Raw genomic sequence first — 23,254 nt, 5'->3', positions numbered from 1 at the left:
AACCCCCATAGTTCCCTCATGTCCCTTTCCGACCACTTCCTTCCCTTCCCATTCCTAGGCAAACATTGGTCTGTTTTTTGTCACTGTAGATTTATTCTCATTTCCAAGAATTTATATAAATGAAATCATACTTTATATTTTTTGTTTGAATTTGTTCATCTGATATAGTTATGTTGGGATTCATTTATGTAGGCTTTTGTACCTGTAGTTTTTTTCATTGCTGAGTAGTACAGGTTGAATGGCCACTCTCTGAAATGTTTCAAATGAACAGTATTTGGAATTTTTGGAATGTTTCACGAATAATAGAGGTAGGAGATGTACAGTTCAGCACATGCTCACACGGACTTACCCCTAATGGTAGAGTTAGAAATGTGCCAGGGGATTCCAATTCAGTCCCATCAAGGTGGCATGTACCAATGCCATCTCACTAATCAGAGTGATCAGTTTCAGTTCATAATTAATCATAATGATAGGATTGTCAAAGGGATCACATAAATGAAACTAGTGTCTGCTAATACTAACTGATAGAATTAAAAGGAGAGAACAATCCAACATGGGAAGTGGGATACACAGCAGACTCATAGAATGGCAGACGTCCTAAACAACACTCTGGCCTCAGAATCAGCCCTTAAGGCATTCGGATCTGGCTGAAAAGCCCATGAGAGTATTTCAGGCCATGGAAAGCCAAGACACTCTGGCAAAAAAAAAAAAAAAAAAAAATGACCTAAATGAAAGATCTCTGCGAGTGAGATCCCAGTGGAAAAATAGGCCATCAAAGAAGGAGGTACCTTTCTCTGAAGGGAGGAGAGAACTTCCACTTGGACTATGGCCTTGCCTAAATAAGATTAAATAGTAAGTTGGTGAACTCAAGAGGCTTCCATAGCCTTGGCAACTCATGACAAGAGCCTCAGGTGATTACTGACATCATAAATAAGAGTGTCAATTGTTAAATCAACAACGGGAGTCACTGTGCACCTACTCCCCATGTAGGATCTCTGTCCTTAATGTGTTGTACTATGCAAATTAATGGTAAAACTACTACTAAAACAGTACTCTATACATTGTGTGTCTGCGTGGGTGCAAACTGTTGAAATCTTTACTTAGTAAATATTAAGTTGATCTTCTTTATCTAAAGATAATTGAAAGTGAATCTTGATGAAGAATGGGATGGGAGAGGGAGTGGGAGATGGGATGGTAGTGGGTGGGAGGGAGCTTATGGAGTGGGGGAAGCTACTATAATCCAAAAGCTGTACTTTGAAAATTTATTAAATGAAAGTTAGAAAAAAGAATTTGTTGGATTTTGGAATATTTGCTTGTGCATAATAAGATTTCTTGGGGATGGGACACAGGTCTAAACACAATATTTGTTTATGTTACATGAATATCTTATAGGCTGAAGATGGTTTTTTAAAAAGATTTATTTATTTGGGAGGCAGAGATTCAGAGAGAGAAAGAGAGAGAGGGATCATTCTTCTATCCACTGGTTCACTCTCCAAATGGCCACAATGGTCGGAGTTGGACCAGGCCTAAGTCACAAGCTTCTTCTAAGTTTTCCATGTGAGTGCAGGGTCTCAAGTCCTTGGGCTATCCTCCTCTGCTTTCCAAGACCATTAGCAGGGAGCTAGGTAGGGAGTGGAGCAGCTGGGACTTGAACTGGTGTCCTTATGGGATGCTAGCAGCACAGTAGAGGGTTAACCTTCTACTCTACAGCTCCCACCCCAAAGACGATTTTATAGTATATTTTTAGTGTACTTGTGTGGTAACTGTGACCACACCTGTGAGACCAGGTGTGGAATTGTCCACTTGAGGCATCATGTCAACGACCAAAAATTTTTGGATTTTGTAGCATTTGGGGTAACAATTCTAGCACATGGGTAAACCATAATTTGTTTATCTGTTTACCTGTTAATGGGCAATTGGATTACTTCCAGGTTTTAACTATTATGAATAATGCTGCTCTGAGTACTCATACAAATATTTGCATGCATTTATGCTTTCATCTCTTTTGAGTAAATACTTAAATGTGGAGAGGCTGAATAGTATTTTAGATATATAACTTTTTAAGAAACTGCCCAGCTTTTTTTCCCCTAAGTGATTTCACATTTCTACCAGCAGTATTTCTCCATGTTTTTGCCATTACTTGTTTTATTGTCTTTTTTATTATTGTCATCTAGTGGGTGTAAAGTATCTAGCAGTTTTGATGTTTGTTTCCTTGATGACTGAGAACACTGAGCATCTCTTCTGCTTGTTTGTTGTCCATATGTCATCGTTGGTGCCTATTCCGATATTTTGCCCAGCTTTAATTGGATTGTTAGGTTTTTATTGAGTATGAGAGTTATATGCTCTGGGCTTACATCTTTTATTAGATAGTTGATTTACAAAATGTTTTCTCTCAGCCTGTGATGTATTATAGTATCACTTAATAGTGTTTTTAAAGACCTGGAGTTCTTCATTTTGGTGAAATCCAGTTTTTAGTTTTTACTCTGTAATTTTACCTAATTGTTATTACTTTGAATATAATTACTTCTTGGCCTTTTGGCTAAGATCAAGTGTATTAATTACTTTGAATTTGTATTTAAATGGCCACCTTGTATCTAGTGGTATGATATTGGATGATACAAGAGGAACAGACAAAAGGAACAACAGAAGTTAATTAAGTAGTGATAATTATCATTAAAGAAAAGATGTGACCCTGAATTAGACGAGTTTGGGTTTGAGTTGGACCATTCTTAGGGTATGCAGAGAAGACCTCTTTTATATGACCCTTACCCTTAAACTCTTTTATGAATGAAAAAGAGCATACTGTATAAAGATTCCAAGAAGTGGGAACTTTAAGTTCAAAGGTCCTGAGGTGGGTGTTTTTGAGGAGCTAATTTGTATATACTAAGAAGTTAGTCTCTTTGTTTTATAGCTACATTTATTGTTTTAACATCAAGCACAGTTGCCTAGCTAGATCACTTAATTTTATTCACTAGTCAGAAGATATGACTAATTCCAAATGTTGAATCCACCCTCACAAGACTGAGCTTCTTTTTTTTTTTTTAAGATATTATTTATTTATTTGAGAGGTAGAGTTAAGACAGAGGGAGAGACAGAGAAAGGTCTTCCTTCTGTTAGTTCACACCCAGGTGGCCGCAACGGCTGAAGCTGCACTGATCGGAAGCCAGGAGCCAGGTGCTTCTTCCTGGTTTTCTGTGCTGGTACAGGGGCCCAAGCACTTGGGCCATCTTCCATTGCTTTCCCAGGCCATAGCAGAGATCTGGATTGGGAGAGGGGCAGCTGGGACTAGAACCGGCACCAATATGGGATGCCAGTGCTGCAGGTGGAGGATTAACCTACTGCACCACGGCACTGGCCCCAAGACTGAGCTTTTCTATCACTGAGGCTCTTCAGAAGAATACACATTGTTACAGTAATTCCTAAAAATGGGATCTAAAATATAATCTCAGCATACAGATAATGCTTTAAATTCTTGTAGAGTAGTGCATGCTTGAGGATGTTCACATTTGTACAGAGCAGTGTTAAAATGGCAGCAATATTACAATCATTTTGACTCGAGATTATTTGTATGTGATACAAAACACCCTGATCCTTTGCTTCCATATACTAATTGAAAATTTTAAGGAAGGTGAGTGTTGGGGTAGGGAAGAGATGTTTACAGGTGCAGAAATTCAGTCAAGGGAAAATGGTTTTAAAATAGTTCTACAATTCCTGGAGCAAGGACATTCTATTCAATAAATGGTGCTGGGAAAACTGGATTTCCACGTGCAGAAGCATAAAGCAAGACCCCTATCTTACACCTTACACAAAAAACCACTCAACGTGGATTAAAGACCTAATATGACCCGACACCATCAAATTATTAGAGAACATTGGAGAAACCCTGCAAGATATTGGCACCGGCAAAGACTTCCTGGAAAAGACCCTGGAGGTGCAGGCAGTCAAAGCTAAAATTAACTATTGGGATTGCATCAAATTGAGAAGTTTCTGTACTGCAAAAGAAACAGGAAAGTGAAGAGGCAACCGACAGAATGGGAAAAAATATTTGCAAACTATGCTACAGATAAAGGATTAATAACCAGAATCTACAAAGAGATCAAGAAACTCCACCACAACAAAACAAACAACCCATTTAAGAGATGGGCCAAGGACCTCAATAGACATTTTTCAAAAGAGGAAATTCAAATGGCCAAAAGGCACATGAAAAAATGTTCAAGATCACTAGCAATCAGGGAAATGCAAATCAAAACCACAGTGAGGTTCCACCTCACCCCAGTGAGAATGGCTTACACTCAGAAATCTACGAACAACAGATGCTGGCAAGGATGTGGGGAAAAAGGGACACTAACCCACTGTTGGGAATGCAAACTGATAAAGCCACTATGGAAGTCAGTCTGGAGATTCCTCAGAAACCAAATATAACCCTACCATTCAGCCCAGCCATACCACTCCTTGGAATTTACCCAAAGGAAATTGGGAAACAAAAAAGCTGTCTGCACCTTAATGTTTATTGCAGCTCAATTCACAATAGCTGAGACCTGGAATCAACCTAAATGCCCATCACAGTAGACTGGATAAAGAAATTATGGGATATGTACTCTATAGAATACTATACAGCAGTAAAAAAAAACAGTGAAATCCGGTCATTTGCAACAAAATGGAGGAATCTGGAAAACATTATGCTGAGTGAAATAAGCTAGTCCCAAATGGACAAATATCATATGTTCTCCCTGATCGGTGACAACTGAGCACCAAAAAGGAAACCTGTTAAAGTGAAATGAACACTATGAGAAATGGTGACTTGATCAGCCCTTGCCCTATACTGTCGATGAACAACTTAATACGTTATCCCTGTTAGTATTTTTTTGTTTGTTTGTTCTACTTAATACTATTGGTTGAATTCTGTAATTAATACACAGTTATTCTTAAGTGTTGAAACTTAACTGAAAAGTGATCCCTGTTAAATGTAAGAGTGGGAATAAGAGAGGGAAGAGATGTACAATTTGGGACATGCTCAAGCTGACTTGCCCCAAATGGTAGAGTTATAATCATACCAGGGGATTCCAATTCAATCCCATCAAGGTGGCATGTATCAATGCCATCTCACTAGTCCAAGTGATCAATTTCAGTTCACAATTGATCATAATGATAGGACTAAGAGTGAAAGGGATCACACAAACAAGACTAGTGTCTGCAAATACTAACCAATAGAATAAAAAAGGGAGAGAACGATCCAACATGGGAAGTGGGATACACAGCAGACTCATAGAATGGCAGATGTCCTAAACAGCACTCTGGCCTCAGAATCAGCCCTTAAGGCATTCGGATCTGGCTGAAAAGCCCATGAGAGTATTTCAGGCATGGAAAGCCAAGACACTCTGGCAAAAAAACAAAACAAAACAAAACAAAAAATGACCTAAATGAAAGATCTCTGTGAGTGAGATACCAGTGGAAAGAACAGGTCATCAAAGAAGGAGGTACCTTTCTCTGAAGGGAGGAGAGAACTTCCACTTTGGCTACGACCTTGTCTAACTATGATCGGAGTCAGTGAACTCAAAAGGCTTCTATAGCCTTGGCAACTCATGAGAAGAGCCTAGGGTGATTACTGATGCCATAAACAAGAGTGTCAATTTGTTAAGTCAACAACAGGAGTCACTGTGCACTTACTCCTCATGTAGGATCTCTGTCCTTAGTGTGCTGTACATTGTGATTTAATGCTATAACTAGTACTCAAACAATATTTTTCACTTTGTGTTTCTGTGTGGGTACAAACTGTTGAAATCTTTACTTAATATATGCTAAACTGATCTTCTGTATATAAAAATAATTGAAAATGAATCTTGGTGCGAATGGAAGGGAGAGGGAGCGGGAAAGGGGAGGGTTGGGGGTGGAAGGGAAGTTATGGGGAGGGTAAGCCATTGTAATCCATAAGCTGCACTTTGGAAATTTATATTCATTAAATAAAAGTTAAAAAAATAGTTCTAACATTTTCAACTATAGCAGCTGCTATTATAAACTTCCTTCTGTCTATTCTTTATACATTCTCTAGGTTCAGTTCTGTTTATAGTGCCTCATGGTAGAGCAACCCCAAGATCTTACTTTGGCTATATATGTGTCTTATACTAGAGTTTGAATGAAATATGTTGGTGGGTAAGCTTTAGTTTTATTCTTCAATATGGAGGGAAATACTATGTCCGTTATTTAAACCCATATCCAACTGAGGCCTTCTCTGGTGGTCTTCACAATGTTAACTGCAGAAAATCAGGTACATAAAATTGTTTTAGTTGGGAGAATCCTGGAATAATCAAAGTAGAATTAATCAGGAAAGGATTATTATCACTCACATGATCTCAATTTGAGATTGGACTTGTTTCTTTGTAAAGTGCATGTGTATGTGTATAGACCTGTATGTCTTACAAGGTTGTTTCTTATGGATCATTAGAGATGTTTGAAAACAGTGTGGCAGTCATTAGTGTATTTTACCATGTGAGAGTAAGTGTAAAGCAAGAAAAGGAATTTAATTTTTTTTTGACAGGTATAGTTATAGACAGCGGGAGAGAGAGAGAGAGAGAGACAGACAGACAGAAAGGTCTTCCTTCCGTTGGTTCACTCCCCAAATGGCCGCTACGGCCAGCACTGTGCTGATCCGAAACCAGGAGGCAGGTGCTTCCTCCGGTCTCCCATTCGGGTGTAGGGGCCCAAGCACTTGGGCCATCCTCCACTGCCTTCCCGGGCCACAGCAGAGAGCTGGACTGGGAGAGGAGCAACCGAGACTAGGACCCGGCGTCCATATGAGAGGATTAACCAAGTGAGCCACGGCACCGGCCCCAGGAATTTAATTTTTAAAAATTGAAAACTACATGTGACATGCTTAGGATTAAATGCTGTCCTTCAAAGCAGTCACCTTTGGAAGACATAGGTATCGAAAAGCATAAAGAAGAAACTCCAGTAAAAGGATTGAGTTGGCTGTAATTTATGGAGGTATAGAGAAAACTTTCAAACCTCTTTGAGTTCCTGACTGTATTTAATATGCCTTAGTTATACGACGAAGGAAATAGCTTTCTTATGGAAGGAGGTACTAAGACCTGTCGAGTCCACATGTTGAAAGCAGCAGAGCTGGGATTTGAACCTAGAAGTTCTAACTTGGTTTCTTTTTCTAGTTAGCCTTGAGCTGCATGTTGGGATTTGTAATGTAAGATGCTGGAGAGGGTGGATTTGAATCATATATAACCAATGAGAAAAAGTACGTGTGAAGGTCTTTTCTCCTGAAAGGTGATCCTTCATTTGGGAGCAGTCTCCAGGCTTGCCATCTACCATTGAATGTTCTGTTCGCTGCTGACATTTGGGAAATGTTAGGTGAACGTTGGCTAATAGTGGTAATGACACAGTCACTGACGTAATTACTTTGATGCTTGTCATTTATAGATGTTGTATGTACGGCAGATGTGTTTCAGAAGCTATTCTGCTAGGTCTGATCTTCATGCTGATACCACACTTGTGCTTGGCATATTCCCCAAACAGTAGTTCACTCTTAGACTGTGGCTGCGTTGACTCCTATGCCTCAGATAATTCCAACCTGCAAAAATGCCTGTGTGGAAAACTCAGTGGAAACTCTCTTAAATGAGTAAAGTTTTAAATCATCAATCTTGAGTTTTGAGAAAAAAATCCTATTGATAGTTATTCTTACATAAAATGTGAAGAGTGGTAGAATGTACTTTTTAAAAAATAAATTTTTGTGACTAAAACATATATAGTACAATAGAATAAATTGTTTTTATAAAATAAAGGATAAGGGCAATTTTTAAACTTTTATACATTTGCCTAAAAAGTAATCATTAATTTTGAAAACTAAGTTCCCTAAGTTAAAAGACAGCTGTAACTCACAGACTGGAAATCCACAGGTACCTAACTAGGTAGTGCAGTTGTTGCTTTCGCTCGTAAGTGAAGATTGCTTTGAAGCGATTACTCATTGTCTGTGACATCAGCATTCTAGATTGTGAGTTGGTGAAGGTCTGTAGGACAAAAGGTGGAACATGTTCAGTAGTCTGAGAAGCATGAAAATTGATGGTATCTACAGAAAATGAAATCCTCTCTGCTCCGTAACTGAGGTGTCTGAATTCTCTCACGGTTCTTATCCTTCCATCCAGGACTTACTGTTTGTTCTTTTCAGAGTAGTGCCATCTTCTGCTCATGAAAACACTAAAACCTACCAAGAATGTGTAATTAAAAGGCTTGCCATCCTGGAGATATTTGGAGCTGAAAATACACTAGATTTCAACTTAAATTTCCACTAAACTAAAACACAACTTATATTGTCACAAAATAGGTATGTAATATCAGGGTTCTGTGTGTGTGTGTGTGTGTATGTATACACTCATACATAGAGTCAAGTCAAATGAGGGTACTTGAAAATTTCACAGAAAATGGGATAAAATAATATTTATTGTGGTGCAAGAATTTTTGAAATCCCTGCATAGTTTTTTCATAATGCACATTTCCCATGAACTTTTTTAATTCCTCTCGTGCAATATACACAGTGTTTTGAGGAAATATGTGCATTTTGTTTTGATTCAGTAGTGTTTCATGACTCACACCCCACATGTCTCCAGAGCATTTGGTGAAAACCTCAAACACACTTTCACAGCAGGAAAAGTTTGCCCTCCTTATCGTTCCTGTTGATATCTCCAGTTTTGAAAAGCACAAGAATTTCCAAGGCCCTGGAGTGTGCAGAAAGCCTGAGGAGAGAATGGCCAATGTGGTAATGGTGCCTGGGGCAATTCTTTTTTTTTTTTTTTTTTTTTTTGACAGTCAGAGTTAGAGGAGACAGAGAGAAAGGTCTTCCTTCCGTTGGTTGGTTCACCCCCCAAATGGCCGCCACGGCCAGCATGCTGAGCTGATCCGAAGCCAGGAGCCAGGTGCTTCCTCCTGGTCTCCCATGCAGGTGCAGGGCCCAAGCACTTGGGCCATCCTCCACTGCCTTCCCGGGCTACAGCAGAGAGCTGGCCTGGAAGAGGAGCAACTGGGACAGAATCCGGTGCCCCAACTGGGACTAGAACCGGTGTGCCGGTGCTGCAGGCAGAGGGTTAGCCTAGTGAGCTGTGGCGCCAGCCCGGGGCAATTTCCTTAAACACCCTAGGGTGGAAGTGATTTTTAGCTTGTGTTTATTCATGGGAGACCCTGCTGCCATGTGGGAGGCTGGAAGGAAGCAGAGGATAGCTGCCCTGGCAGCCACCAGTAACTGGGCTTGTAGGCGACACAGCCCGGTTTATTTGATAATTTTGTTTCACTCTTCTTTTCTTTATCTAGGACAAGTTTAGATTAGACTAGAAATATCTACCCAACAGCAGAAGTGGCCCCATCAGCACTGGATGTCCATGCTGCGCAGCCTTGACCTAATTTTGACAGACACCTGTCACATGGCACTACTGAAATGTAAAACCTGTTTTTGGATGTCTGGTCACTTGTGTGGACTCTGAAAATGGAATGTATGTGTGCCCTAATCAGCTCACATATCAAAGATCAGGAAAATCCAGCTGCTCTATGCCTTTTTTCCTGCCTTTTTTTACCTGGATCCTAATTTACACCTAGAAGGGTGTCTTTTCTACTCATCCTCTTGAACACAGCCTTGAGATTCTGTATCCAAATACAAATACACCTGAATCTGATTTTAATAGTTATGTATGTATTTCAAAGTCAGAGAGAAACGGACACTTCATCCCCCGATTCACTTCTCAGTTGGCTGCAACAGCCAGGGCTGGGCCAGACCAAAGCCAGAAGCCTGGAACTCCATCTGGGTCTCTCACATGGGTGACAGGGGCCTAAGTACTTGGCCCATCTTCTGCTGCTTTTCCCAGGCCATTAGCAGGGAACTAGGTTGGAAGTGGAGCAGCTGGGATGCCGGTGTAGATGGCTCTACCTGCTACAGCACACCGGCCACTGGATCTGTTTTTTATTCAGTGGAAACACTGTTTCTTTATTTGCTATTATGGACTTGATAATACACTGTATGAGGAAAATGAGGGGCTAGGGTAGAGCTTCCCAGGTAAGGGAGAAGCGTCTGACAACTTCAGTACCTTGGTCCTCAGGCAGGCAACTGGGTACTAAGGTGGTCAGAGTGTCCTTTTGTTTATCTTAGTTTGCTGTCATTGTATAAATAGTATCACTTTATATAGGCCATTAGGTGAAAATGTAGTGAAAGCCTGCCCTGTGAAGGATGGTTGGCGAGAGCATTGACACCCTGGAGGAGAGGTGCTCAGTGTTCACTGAGAAGAAATAATAACCCAAGGTTCAAACTGGTGCATTTAAATGCATTGTGGCATAATGGGTACAGCTGCTGCTTGCAACACAGGCATCTCCTATGGGCGCCAGTTCCAGTCCTGGCTGTTCCACTTCCAATCTGGATCCCTGGAGATGACCTGGGAAAAGCAGCAGAAGATGACCCAAGTGCTTTGGCTCCTGCCACCCACGTGGGAGACCCTAAAGAAGCTTCCGGCTCCTAGCTTTGGCCTTGTCCAGCCCTTGCTGTTGGTGCCATCTGGGGGTTAAAACAGCAGATGGAAGATCTCTCCCTGTGTCTTTGCCGCTCTCTCTGTAACTCTGCCTTTCAAATAAATAAATCTCAAAAAAGTATATATCTGTAGCCAGATTGGAAGTTCATGATGATGCAAGTGGAGGCCACAGAACAATAATATTAGAGAAATTCTAATATTTTTTATATACTGTATTTATATATTTTAAAGCTGTTTTTATTACATTATCACTGATTTTTTAAAAGAATTTATTCATAAATCAGAGAGTTACACAGAGAGAAGAGAGGAAGAGAGCGAGAGAGGTAGGTCTTCCATCTGGTAGTTCACTCCCCAATTGGCCACAATAGCCAGAGCTATGCCAATCCGAAGCCAGGAGCCAGGAGCTTCTTCTGGGTCCCCCACATGGGTGCAGGGGTCCAAGGACTTGGGCCGTCTCCCACTGCTTTCTCAGGCCATAGCAGAGAGCCGGATTGAAAGAGGAGCAGCCGGAACTAGAGCCAGTGCCCATATGGGATGCCAGCGCTTCAGGCCAGGGCGTTAAACCGCTGTGCCACAGCACCGGCCCCATCACTGATTTTTATTTCATAGGAGACTTAAAGATTATGGAAAATGTGCATTATCTTTTAAAATGTTTATTTTTCTATTTATGCATTTTGTTTGAAAGGCATAGTCAAGGCTGGCGCCGCGGCTCACTAGGCTAATCCTCCGCCTTGTGGCACCGGCACACCGGGTTCTAGTCCCGGTCAGGGCACCAATCCTGTCCCGGTTGCCCTTCTTCCAGGCCAGCTCTCTGCTGTGGCCAGGGAGTGCAGTGGAGGATGGCCCAAGTGCTTGGGCCCTGCACCCCATTGGAGACCAGGAGAAGCACCTGGCTCCTGGCTTTGGATCAGCGCGGTGCGCTGGCCGCAGTGCGCCAGCCACGGCGGCCATTGGAGGGTGAACCAACGGCAAAGGAAGACCTTTCTGTCTGTCTGTCTCTCACTGTCCACTCTGCCTGTCAAAAACTCTAAAAAAAAAAAAAAAAAAAAAAAAAAAGGCATAGTCAGAGATCTTCAGTATGGTAGTTGATTCCCCAGAGGTCTGGGCAGGTTGAAGCCAAGAGCTTGGAACTCCATCCAGATCTTCTGTGTAGAGACCCAAGTACTTGAGCCATCGTCTGTTGCCTTTCAGGGTGTGCTTTAGGAGGAAGCAGGAAGGGAACTGGATGAGCTGGAACTAGAACCTAGGCACAGTACAGAAGGCAGGCATCCAAATGTTGACTGCATCGGATGCCTGCCCCAAATTTGCATTATCTATTCTGTTCATGAAGTTTTTACAGACCTCTCATATAAATACTTTTATTTGATTCTCTATGAGCTGATATTATGTCCATTTTAGTGAGAATCTGAGAAATTGAGTGGCAGACTTCTAGTTTGGTATCCATTCTACATTACATAAATTCTCATGTTTATTGTATTTCTTTCTTTTTTTTTTTTTTTTTTTTTCTGACAGGCAGAGTTAGAGGAGACAGAGAGAAAGGTCTTCCTTCCGTTGGTTCACCACCCAAATGGTCGTTGCGGCCAGTGCGCTGTGCCGATCCGAAGCCAGGAGCCAGGTGCTTCCTCCTGGTCTCCCATGAGGGTGCAGGGCCCAAGCACTTGGGCCATCCTCCACTGCCTTCCCGGGCCACAGCAGAGAGCTGGACTGAAAGAGGAGCAACTGGGACAGAATCCGGTGCCCCAACTGGGACTAGAACCCGGTGTGCCGGTGCCACAGGTGGAGGATTAGCCAAGTGAGCCACGGCGCTGGCCTATGTTTATTGTATTTCAAAGTGTTAATTGTCTCCTGGAAAGAGGAAAAGAGTTAAAAGTAAAATGATTTCTTTCTTAACCTCAGAAAGGAAGTTATATCCCTGCAAAGGAATACTATACCATTACGACATTTGTTTTAGTTAAATGCTCGTACTTATTCTGGGTGGATAACTTATGAATAAGTAGAATATCATACTTATCATAGACCAGGGTGACAACAGCCAGGTATTTTGGCTTACCCAGTATCCAAAACCTTGTGATGACAGGGCTCAGAAGTAAGGTGCCAGGTTAAAAGTACTTTTTCCCTTACAAAGCCAGTGTCTTTGAAGTATAATTGTTCAATAACTTAAGTATGGCTCCACAAGTAAGTTGTAGGTGTGCAGGGAAGGCAGGAAAGAAGCATCTTATGCTCACTAAATTTCACAGACTAGCCACAAAAAGATTAATAGTCAAATTTAAATAAGATAATCTGTAAGTTTGATAAATATTTTTCTCTAGTCCTGAAAATTTAGACTTCTTTAAAAGCTTTCCTCAAAGCCCTTTTTAAAAGGCAAACACTTGCTTTTTAAATGCTTAAAAGTGGCTTCAACGCCATTTCACTTAAATTCCTTTTCTTTATAAAATGACTGGGACAAATCAAAGCATGAAAAATTGCAGCTCACCTCTGACTTGAATCTTTCATCTTGTTCCTTTCTCTGACATGGTTTATTTATCTTTAACCACTGTGAGAAGTAAGAATGATCAGATTCAGAATGATTTAGAAGTTCCAAAAATAGTGCTATGTCTCTTGGTTAACATGAAGCTAAAATTCCAAGGAGAGTTTACATATTTTTTATGTCAAATATGTTTTCTGTGTTGTTGAAAATAAAACTTTTTTCTTCAGTTACCAATTTATAACTTCATTTCCCTGCATAGGAACACTGTCTTAAAATCTTATATACAAAGCACTTCAAAGAGTTCTCATGAAAATGAAATTAAAAGGCAAATTTACATTGGTGCAACAAATTTCAAATCTCCTGCATAATTCTTTATTATGTGCATTTTCATAAGCTTATTTTTTTTTATTTTCACTTTATTTGAAAGGCATAAAAACACAGAAAGAGCTGGAAGAAGATCTTCCATACATGGTTTCACTCCCCAGATGCCTAAAACAGTCTAGGTTGGACAACACTGAAAGTAGGAGTCTAGAACTCAATCCAGGTCTACCACATGGGTGACAGGGACCCAAATACTTGAGCCATCACTGCTGCCTCCTAGGGTACACCCCGGTAGGAACCTGGATCAGAATCACTTGGTTAATCCTCTGCCTGAGGTGCCGGCATCCCATATGGGTGTCGGGTTCTAGTCCTGGTTGCTCCTCTTCCAGACCAGCTCTCTGCTGTGGCCCGGGAAGGCAGTGGAGGATGGCCCAAGTGCTTGGGCCCCTACACCCGCATGAGAGACTGGGAGGAAGCACCTGGCTCCTGGCTTTGGATCGGCGCAGTAGTGGCCATTTGGGGAGTGAACCAACAGAAGGAAGACCTGTCTGTCTGTCTGTCTCACTATCTGTCAAATAAATTAAAAAAAAAAAAAAAAGAACCCAAGTAGCTATGACCCAAATCAGGCACTCCATTATGGAATATCGGCATCCCATGTGGTGACTTAACCACTGCACTGATTACCTGTCCCCATGAACTTTCTGGAGACACTTCATATGCATGGATTTCATTTTTTTTCCACCAAAGTAAGCTTATCTTTTAATTATTCACTACAAACTTTTTAAGGTATCCTAATATAGGCAATGTTAATGCATTCACTTAGTAACTGTTTGGAATCTGCTGTGTGAAAACTCTTAAGTCATGCACTACTGTGTTCAAAACATATAGTTTGCAGTGTACAGGGATGACTGTCACCACGTAGTTCCATTACAAATGCTTATATTTTCCTTAATGATGCCGATGATGCCATTTCAGCAGAACTTCTTAAAGGTTTGTTTATATTTCTCTGTGTGTGGGGATGGTGCTACTGATGTGAATGAATGGATTTTGAGATTGAGGTAGGGGAAAGCCTTTGGCACAGGGGTTATGATGCCTCATGAGATGCTCACAGAAGAGAGTGTCTGGGTTCATGTCCTGGCTCTGCTCCAGTTCCAGCTTCCTGCCAGTGTAGACCCCAGGAGGCAACAGGTGATAACACTAGTAGTTGGGTCCCTGTCACCCATATGGGAGACACAAATTGAGTTCCCAGCTCCTGGCTTTAGCTTGGCCCAGCCCCAACTGTTGAAGGCATTTGAGTGAACCAGTGGATAGGACATCACTCTGGCTCTTGCTCTCTGCCTTTGAAATTGATTTTTTAAATATTTGCTTGCTTATTCTACTTAAGTTCACATAAAAATCCTCATTTAATATATAGTTTACATGAAATATTATACCAAGCTTTAAGAAAGCAACGATAGGCCTGCTTCAACAACAGAGTTGAAGTTTAGTAAATAATTGTTGATGGAAGGTAGAAAGTTTGGAAAGAAGATATATAGTTCCTACTCTCTAGAAAGGAGCAGAAAGATAAATAATATCTAAAATAATATAATCTGAAATGTTACTACTGAAACGTATGTGAAGCGAAGTAGGGAAACAAGGAGTTGAATATATAGTCAAAATGACTTCAGATTGAAAGCAGCTTTCAGAATAGTTGGAAACTTACTGCAGTCTTATTAAATTTAAGAGAAAAAAATTAATTACTGGCATTTGCCTATTATCCTGTTACCACTTGTATTCGTTTACTCTTAGACTGAATAGACTTTTTTTTTATTTATTTACAGTACTGAATGTAGAGGAGATAGTGTAGACAAAGATCTAATTTCTCTAATGTCCATATTATACTTCCCCAGCAAATGGCTGTTTATAAAAAGATAGTAGTTTTCTAATTTTAATCATTCTTTATTCTCTCTTACAACTTCTTTTAAGCCTCCTTCTCATCTTTTCCCTTTTAGGGGCAGGAGTATAGACAGATGCTACCTCATGTTTGTTATTTTTTAGCTCACATAAAGTTCTTATTTAGTTCTGAATACTAAGTTAATGGTACAGTATCAAGGAAATCATTCCTGGGGCTGGCATTGTGGCACCGTGGAGTAAGCTGCTACCTTACAACATTGGCATCTCAGTATCAGAGCTCTGATTCAAGTCCTAGCTGCTTCACTTCCCATCCAGCTCCCTGCTAATGCACCTGGGAAGGCAGTGGATGATGGTCCAAGTGCTTAGGTCCCTCCCACTCACACCAGAGACCTGGATAGAGTTCCTGGCTCCTGACTTCAGCTTGGCTCAGGCCCATCCATCTGCTGTGGCCGTTTGGGGAATGAATCAGCAGATGGAAAACGTCTCTGTCTCTCTCTCTCTCTAACTCTCTGTAACTGCCTTTCAAGTAAATAAATCTCTTAAAAAATCGTTCCCAAAAGACTAATTTACTTTTTTTGCCTAATGCATTGTTTATCAATTATTTTTGAAAGACCACTTTTTTTTTCAGCATTAACAGATTCCTTTAATACATCATTCAAATATCTGTACCTATCAAGGTATTCCAAAATGTTAATAGAAAATAGAATTAGAAGATGTTTATATTGGTGTAAAATTTTAAAATACATGCATAACTTTTCATGATATGTAATTTTTATGAACTTCTTTCAGATTTTTTTCACCATTATTTAATAAATATAAATTTCCAAAGTACAACTTTTGGATTATAACAGTTTCCCTCCCCCCATAAGCTCCCTCCCACCCACAACCAGCCCATCTCCCACTCCCTCTCCCATCCCATTCTTCATCAAGATTCACTTTCAATTATCTTTAGATAAAGAAGATCAACTTAATATTTACAAGTAAAGATTTCAACAGTTTGCACCCACACAGACACACAATGTATAGAGTACTGTTTTAGTAGTAGTTTTTACCATTAATTCGCATAGTACAACACATTAAGGACAGAGATCCTACATGGGGGAGTGGTTGCACAGTGACTCCCGTTGTTGATTTAACAATTGACACTCTTATTTATGACATCAGTGTCTTGTCATGAGTTGCCAAGGCTATGGAAGCCTCTTGAGTTCACCAAGTTATTATTTAATCTTATTTAGGCAAGGCCATAGTCCAAGTGGAAGTTCTCTCCTCCCTTCAGAGAAAGGTACCTCTTTCTTTGATGGCCCATTCTTTCCGCTGGGATCTCACTCACAGAGAAGAAAGACCACTTTTTAAAAAACACTCCATCACAAGGTGGCACCCACTATGGGGTCATTTAGTTATGAATTGCATAAACATTTGCAGATTCTGAAAAGCCACCCAGAGAACTGTGATTTTAAGCTAAAGAAGAAAATATAAACTGAAGTTTACCTTTTGTTTTGTTATGAAGCAAAGAGTCATAGTTACCCCTGTTCCAGAACAGCAGTGAAATTTGTTGGTAGAAGCATAAACTCCACCTGTCCTGACAAGTTTGTACTATTATACATTTGTAAAGGAATCAACAGTCTCATTCTATTTCAATGTATTATATTTCATTTTGTTGTTATAAACAAGAATAAAATCCAAGTCTTTGTTGCCTGAGAAGAGATCCTTTAACCGATCAGTGAATTTGTTTTGAAGTTGCCATTGGCCCTTCATTTTGCTAATTCTTTTGAGCAAAATAATTATTTTTACTGAACTAATACTTTATATATATATACATACATATATATATATATATATATATATATATATTTGAGGGAGAGAGAGAGAGAGAGAGAGCCAGTTATATTTACTTACAAGAAAAGTGAATCCTGTGAATACTAAATATATGGTATATGTAATCTTTCTTTTCTTGCATATCCAGAGTAAATGTCTGGTGGACACTTAATGCATGACTATAATAGAAGAGACCTAAGAGGATGTATGTAGTTAAATATTCTCTTTGTGTAGGCAAGGAAATAGAGGCCCAGAGAAGTGACTGAATTGTCTTGGGTTGTTAGTGGACATAGGAAATCTGAGTACAGACAACAGGACCTATTCAAATAGAACCAATATTCTGACTGTAATTTGATTGTATGCTTTTCAAAATTAATCCAGTTGGACAAGGTGAATGCATTCACCCTTTGACCCCTTACATATTTGACAATAACTCAGAAAACACCATGTATTCACTGCACATGCAAATGATCTACATTAGATTTCCATGAAAAACTTCTATTTTAAAAGCACCTTTTTAAAAGAAAATTTGTCATCTTTTTTTTTTTAAAAGAAAATATTCATTGAAAGGCAGAGGGCAGGAAACAGAGATTAATCCCTAAATGCCCACAAACACCTGGAGCCAGGCCAAGCCAGGAGCCAAGAACCCAACCACTGCTTCTTTGTGGGTGGCAGAGACCCAGCTACTTGAGCCATCACCTGTTGCTTCCTGGGTACACATTAGCCAGAAGCTGAAATTAAGACTGGAACCAGGACTTGAATACAGGCTTACCAATATGGGCTGTTGGCATCCCAAATGGTGTCTAAATTGCTAGGCCAAATGCCCAGCCCATCACTCTCCTCTGATTAACCATTCTCATTTTTTTAGAACTATCACTCTGCAAAATATTTTCTTATATTGGAAGGTTCCTGAATTTGGGTTCCATGGATTCCTAAAGAATTCATTTTATGAGGGTTTTGAACTTTCTGAAATGGTATGTACAGTTTAGTTTGTGGCTTTTGTACATGTGACTACCCATGGTCACTCTGTATTCTTATTTTACAGTTTAGCCTCATTTATTTTTTGTTTCAGCTTTCTTAGAAGATGATTAACCGCCTCTTTTTATAGTTCCACATTCATTTGAAGATTATTAGTTTCCAAATGAAGAATTTTACATCATTTTAATTTTCCCCATGGATTCCTTTCTTCACATTTTAAGTTATTTGATGTCTGTCTTTTGAACCTTTTCCAGATTCTTCACGAATCCGAAAGCCAAGGAGCTCAGAATTAGAAATCGTGCAATAAAGATCTAGTGTAGCATCTTGAATCTGCTGGCGGTGGTGTCAGAGTGCTGAGGGAGGCAGACATAAAGCTGCTGAGACAGGTCCAGGAAGCCCCCCCCGGGATGGCTCGGCAGACCTCAAGGTCAAAGCAGACAGAGCCCACAGCTCAGGTGAAGCTTTAAGCTTTGAGGATTGGGCACATTTCAGATGTCAGAGTGGTACATGGGTCCTGAAGAAAGAGAATCAGGATGGGGAGAACAGACCTAGCCTGAAGAGGAAACAGATTACTACACAAAATCAAAAACATATCTTGCTGCTTGTGAGCAAACTGCCACCTTTCTTAGTGGAGTCAATGTAATCTTCCAGTACTGAGGCTTTTCATGTGGGAAGGTGCTGTTTCACCTCACAGTGTGAGTAGTTATGTCCTAGATTGCGTTTCTTCTTAAAACCTTTGCAGTCATACTAGTATCAGGATGTTAGATTCCTGCGGGTTGAGATCCTAAGAGGTGTGACTAATGGAAACAAATGAGATGGGGTTTGCAAGCTGTAGTATATAGACTATTGAAATCAGTCTGATGACGATTGTGAGCTGTTTTTCTAAAACGAAAATGCCAAATACACATCACACAAAAATGTTTGACAGATAAACCAGTCTGAACTGATTCATGATTAGTAATTCCTGATTGGGATGGTTGGAATTTTTTTCTTCACCCATTTGTTTCCTGTCCTTTCTTATTATTTCATGTAATTGTTTCACCTGCTGTCTCAGCTCTGCTAAGAAAATTGGGGACATATTAGTTTCCACATGTAAGCCTGAAAATTAATGAGGGCAACAGCAATACTGAGGCTAGAGCGGAGGTGATGGCAATTTGAGAGATCCCTGGGAGCAAGGTGAATTTGTGGCATAGGAATTGTGCCAAGGAAGTCCAACTGGATGATTCTTCATCTATTTCTGTGCTAGTATCTTGGTGTTATTTTAGCAGCTAAGAATCAGTTCTTCTTTGAATCATGTAATGGGATACAGCTAGTTAGTTTTGTATGTTTCCTATTAAAGCAACAGCCAGTTCCCAAGCATGGCTGGCCCAGGCCCTCAGGCAGTGAGTGAGACCCCTGACTGGACAGGGTGAAAGGGTATGGCAGGAAGAATGGCTTTGGTGATAGAATCTAAACTTCACTCAGGGCTATTTGTGACTGTGTTGTAATTTTACTGATTTATCTCTGGTAGCAGATTCTTTGGTTGTAGCTAGAATTATTAAATATATAAGACTGCATTTAGAATAAATTCTGGGTAATTCAAGTTGACTAATGCCTCATTGACCACAAATTTTAAGTCATTGGGAGAATACCTGAATTATCATGTTTTTCTTCTGCTTATTTACCACCAGCAAAGAAAGATGGTTGGTCAATTGGTCAGTCTTTTTTTTTTTTTTTTTTTTTTTGAGTTCCAACAATAACAAAAAAAAAATCCTTTTGGAAGAAAGGATTCTCAATAGTGTAAATTTTCAAATTTAAAGCAAAACTTAAACGTCAGTTAAATGTTTATGTAACACTCCAGTCTCTATGCTGTTACTTTAACTGTTTTTGCTTCCTCTTTGATCTCTCCAAGCCCTTCCTTAAAGCCCAGTTTAGGTCCTATCATGACTATGAAATAGAGAAAAGCAGTATCTACCCTGATGACATTCCAGGGCATTAATGAAATACAGCATGTCCAGTATTTAGCTTAAGACCTGTCACATAATAAGCAGTAACAATGGTTACTGTGGTGCCTTTCTCTTTTAATATTTTTGATTCTCTGTCTATAAAAATATTTAGCCTACACCACTTTTTGACAGTTACTTTTCCATTTTAGATGTTATAGTTGTCCCTCCATAATGAAACTGTTGGCTCCTTGTTAGACAAAGATAGGTGATACAAAACTTGGTGAATTACATTAAAAATCAATATTTATTTCCTTTACAAGCCATTTGATTTTTTTTCCTCAACAGAAAATGAAAACACTAGCGGAAAGGAGAAGAAGTGCTCCCTCTCTCATCCTGGATAAAGCCCTGCAGAAGCGGCCTAGTACCAGGCAAGTGCAAAGCTTTGTGTTACACATTTGATGCGTGTGCTTGGAAGATGAAGTTTTTCAGATGTTTTTTATGTATTAGGGTTGTTTATTTATTGGCACCGTCATTCTGTGTTCAATAATAGAAAATGTGGTTGCTGTTCTGCGTTTGTTTAACATAACATTCCTTATGGGAACCATAAAGCCAGTGGGAGCCGGTATATATGCTCAGTTGCTTTACAGCTGACTCAGAAATGAATCTCACATCACAAACTACACAGACAGGTTTCACATATTGCCAGAGTCTATTTGAGGAAACTATTGGAAATAGAATACCGAAAACAATGTTTATGCACAAAATTTTGCTTAGTTTTTATCACAAGGTGATGCCTGTGCATCAATATGGTAATATTTTTGCCAATTTTAGATATCAAGAAAAACAACCAGACTAGTATTATTTTAAAATGGAGTAGTAATTTCAGGCATTAATAAGTAAATTAATCAGTGAAATTTGAAGTAAAAATAAGCTAAATATCTTTTAAAGTGGCTTTCTAAAAACTTTTATTTATATAAATAGAAAAGATTTTATGTATTTCATATATGCAGTTTTAAGAGCACAATTATACTTCCTATCCTTCCCTCCTTCCCTCCCTCAATCCCTCCCTCACCTTTTCTTTCATTTTGCATGAATTAATTCTAAGTTGGTATATGGACTTGCTGCTTCATTTTATCTTTTAGTATAGTTGTACCTCAGCATATGCATATTGAAATATATAACTTGATATTAATTGCTTTCATTCCCACTTGTATCGATGTTAAGGTTTTAAAAGTAATTTTGAAATCCTAAATATCTGTGAATTTCACTTGTGAATATAAGAAGAGGAGTTAAAATAGTCATAGAATTTTAGATAACAAAGAGCACTGAGTATAATTGGATCAAAATGACATATGTAGATGAAGTGACAGGCTAGGGAAAGTGCTAAAACTTAAATGACTCACTAGGAAATGCCATTTATAATTGCTTTGGATAGAGAACCACTACAATAATATACAACCATGCCCCTGGCCACACTAACTCCTTAGTACCTCTGCAGTAATTGGTGCTTCCGTTAAAACTGGTTCCCCCAATTCCTACCTCAGCAGTAGCAAATATTATGGATTTTATGTCAGAATAACCAGAGTTGTGTTTTTAATCTTCAGTTTATTTCCGTGAGCTTGTCTAAGTCGGTAATGAGAGTGCGTCATCCTGAGGAAAAGGACCTTTACCTGTGTTACAGGAATGATATTTTTACTCTGTGCACAGGTTAGATCCTAAAGCTGTGCAGAATAGCTGCTAGTAATACAGCCTCAGGATTGGAAAGAACTTTAAAGGTCATCCAATCTGGTGGTTTCCAAACCTTTCTATTTCAGTAGTTTTGATGGGACTGAGGCATCTTTATGTTTTTAAAACTCTATAGTTGTTTCTGATACACCTTTTAAAAAAATTGTTGAAGGACCAGTTAATATGAGATCTACCATCATGGAAAGATATAAAATATCCTTGTGTACTTAATTTGCTTAAAAAAAGAAATAATGGAACATGATTTTAAGGAAGTATTTAAAATTAACAGAAGTGATACATAAATCAGTAGGAACATACATAACATAAAAAATAAAATCCCTGTTTTGTTGCCTGGAATAATCACTATTAATAATTTCTGTATCCTTTTAAATGCTTGTCTGAGTATATGTGTTTCATATTTTATTTGCTTTCCCTCATGTTTAAATTCTTATTTTAATATATATGTTATTCCCGTTTTCAACTTTCTTGTGGTTTTCTTAAAAGTTGGACACGGCTGGTGCCGCGGCTCAATAGGCTAATCCTCCGCCTTGCGGCGCCGGCACACCAGGTTCTAGTCCCGGTCGGGGCACCGATCCTGTCCCGGTTGCCCCTCTTCCAGGCCAACTCTCTGCTGTGGCCAGGGAGTGCAGTGGAGGATGGCCCAAGTGCTTGGGTCCTGCACCCCATGGGAGACCAGGATAAGCCCCTGGCTCCTGCCATCGGAACAGCGCGGTGCGCCGGCCGCAGCACGCCTACCACGGCGGCCATTGGAGGGTGAACCAACGGCAAAAAGGAAGACCTTTCTCTCTGTCTCTCTCTCTCTCACTGTCCACTCTGCCTGTCAAAAAAAAAAAAAAAAAAAAAGAAAGTTGGACATCAAACCCTAATGAACTATTACATTAAACATTCAAGTCTTTGATTTTGTTCATCTTTATATAATGTATGTTCCTGAAGAGCTACACAAATGATATTTTTATAAACTTGCTATTTTTTAGGAAATGCTATAGTGAATTGTTTTATTAATTGATACACTTCTTTCTTCTTAAAAATAATGAAATTTATTGTAATTTTGCTTTTCTATCCATTATACTCAAGAAATATGTAAAATTTCTAAATTCCAAGATGATAACATACCTATTTGAAGCAGAATTTTTACATCAGAATTCTAATACCTCCCCATAAAAAGATTGCTGTCACTTGATATATGAGAACTGGCCTGCCTTCAAAACATTTGTATTCAATGTAGGGACAAAGAAATAGTGTTTTATTTATTGGAATTCTTTTTGAATTACATGTTTTTTAAATTTTTGCCTTGCATTAGAACCTTACCACTTCTACTGTTGTCCTATGGTTAATGTGTTAGTTAATAATAGTGACTTTTAGATAATAAAGCTTTTATCCAAAGTTTAGCAAAAATCTGCAGGGGATTTAAAAGAATCATTTAACAGCTGCCAAATCTAATCTTTTTTTAAATTTAATGAACAAGAGCTGGGTCTAAAGAGGAAAGGCGTGAGTTAACTAATAAGTTAACTGTGTTTATGTATTAAATATAGCTTTATCTCCAGTATTTTTTGATAAAGCCATAGAGAATGAAATGGAGGCATAATTTACTAATTTTTTGT

General features: G+C 39.3%; 1 protein-coding gene across 4 annotated transcripts in view; it reads left to right on the top strand.

Annotated features, from left to right (window-relative positions):
- ARHGAP20 (Rho GTPase activating protein 20) overlaps positions 1-23,254 on the top strand; it is a 140,242-nt gene that overhangs the window by 3,715 nt on the left and 113,273 nt on the right. For 3 of the 4 annotated variants that reach the window (XM_062196982.1, XM_062196978.1, XM_062196980.1), the window contains exon 2: positions 20,253-20,335. In XM_062196982.1, the coding sequence (XP_062052966.1) occupies positions 20,253-20,335 (83 nt within the window). Of the gene's footprint in view, positions 1-8,237; positions 8,327-20,252; positions 20,336-23,254 lie in introns of those variants that run through there. The other variant, XM_062196981.1, reaches the window with a different exon arrangement.

This window comes from Lepus europaeus, chromosome 7 (genome assembly GCF_033115175.1).
Source record: "Lepus europaeus isolate LE1 chromosome 7, mLepTim1.pri, whole genome shotgun sequence".
In the NCBI taxonomy this organism is placed as follows: domain Eukaryota; kingdom Metazoa; phylum Chordata; class Mammalia; order Lagomorpha; family Leporidae; genus Lepus; species Lepus europaeus.
Note: the sequence above shows the minus strand (reverse complement) of the source record. Positions and strands in the feature narration are given on the sequence as shown.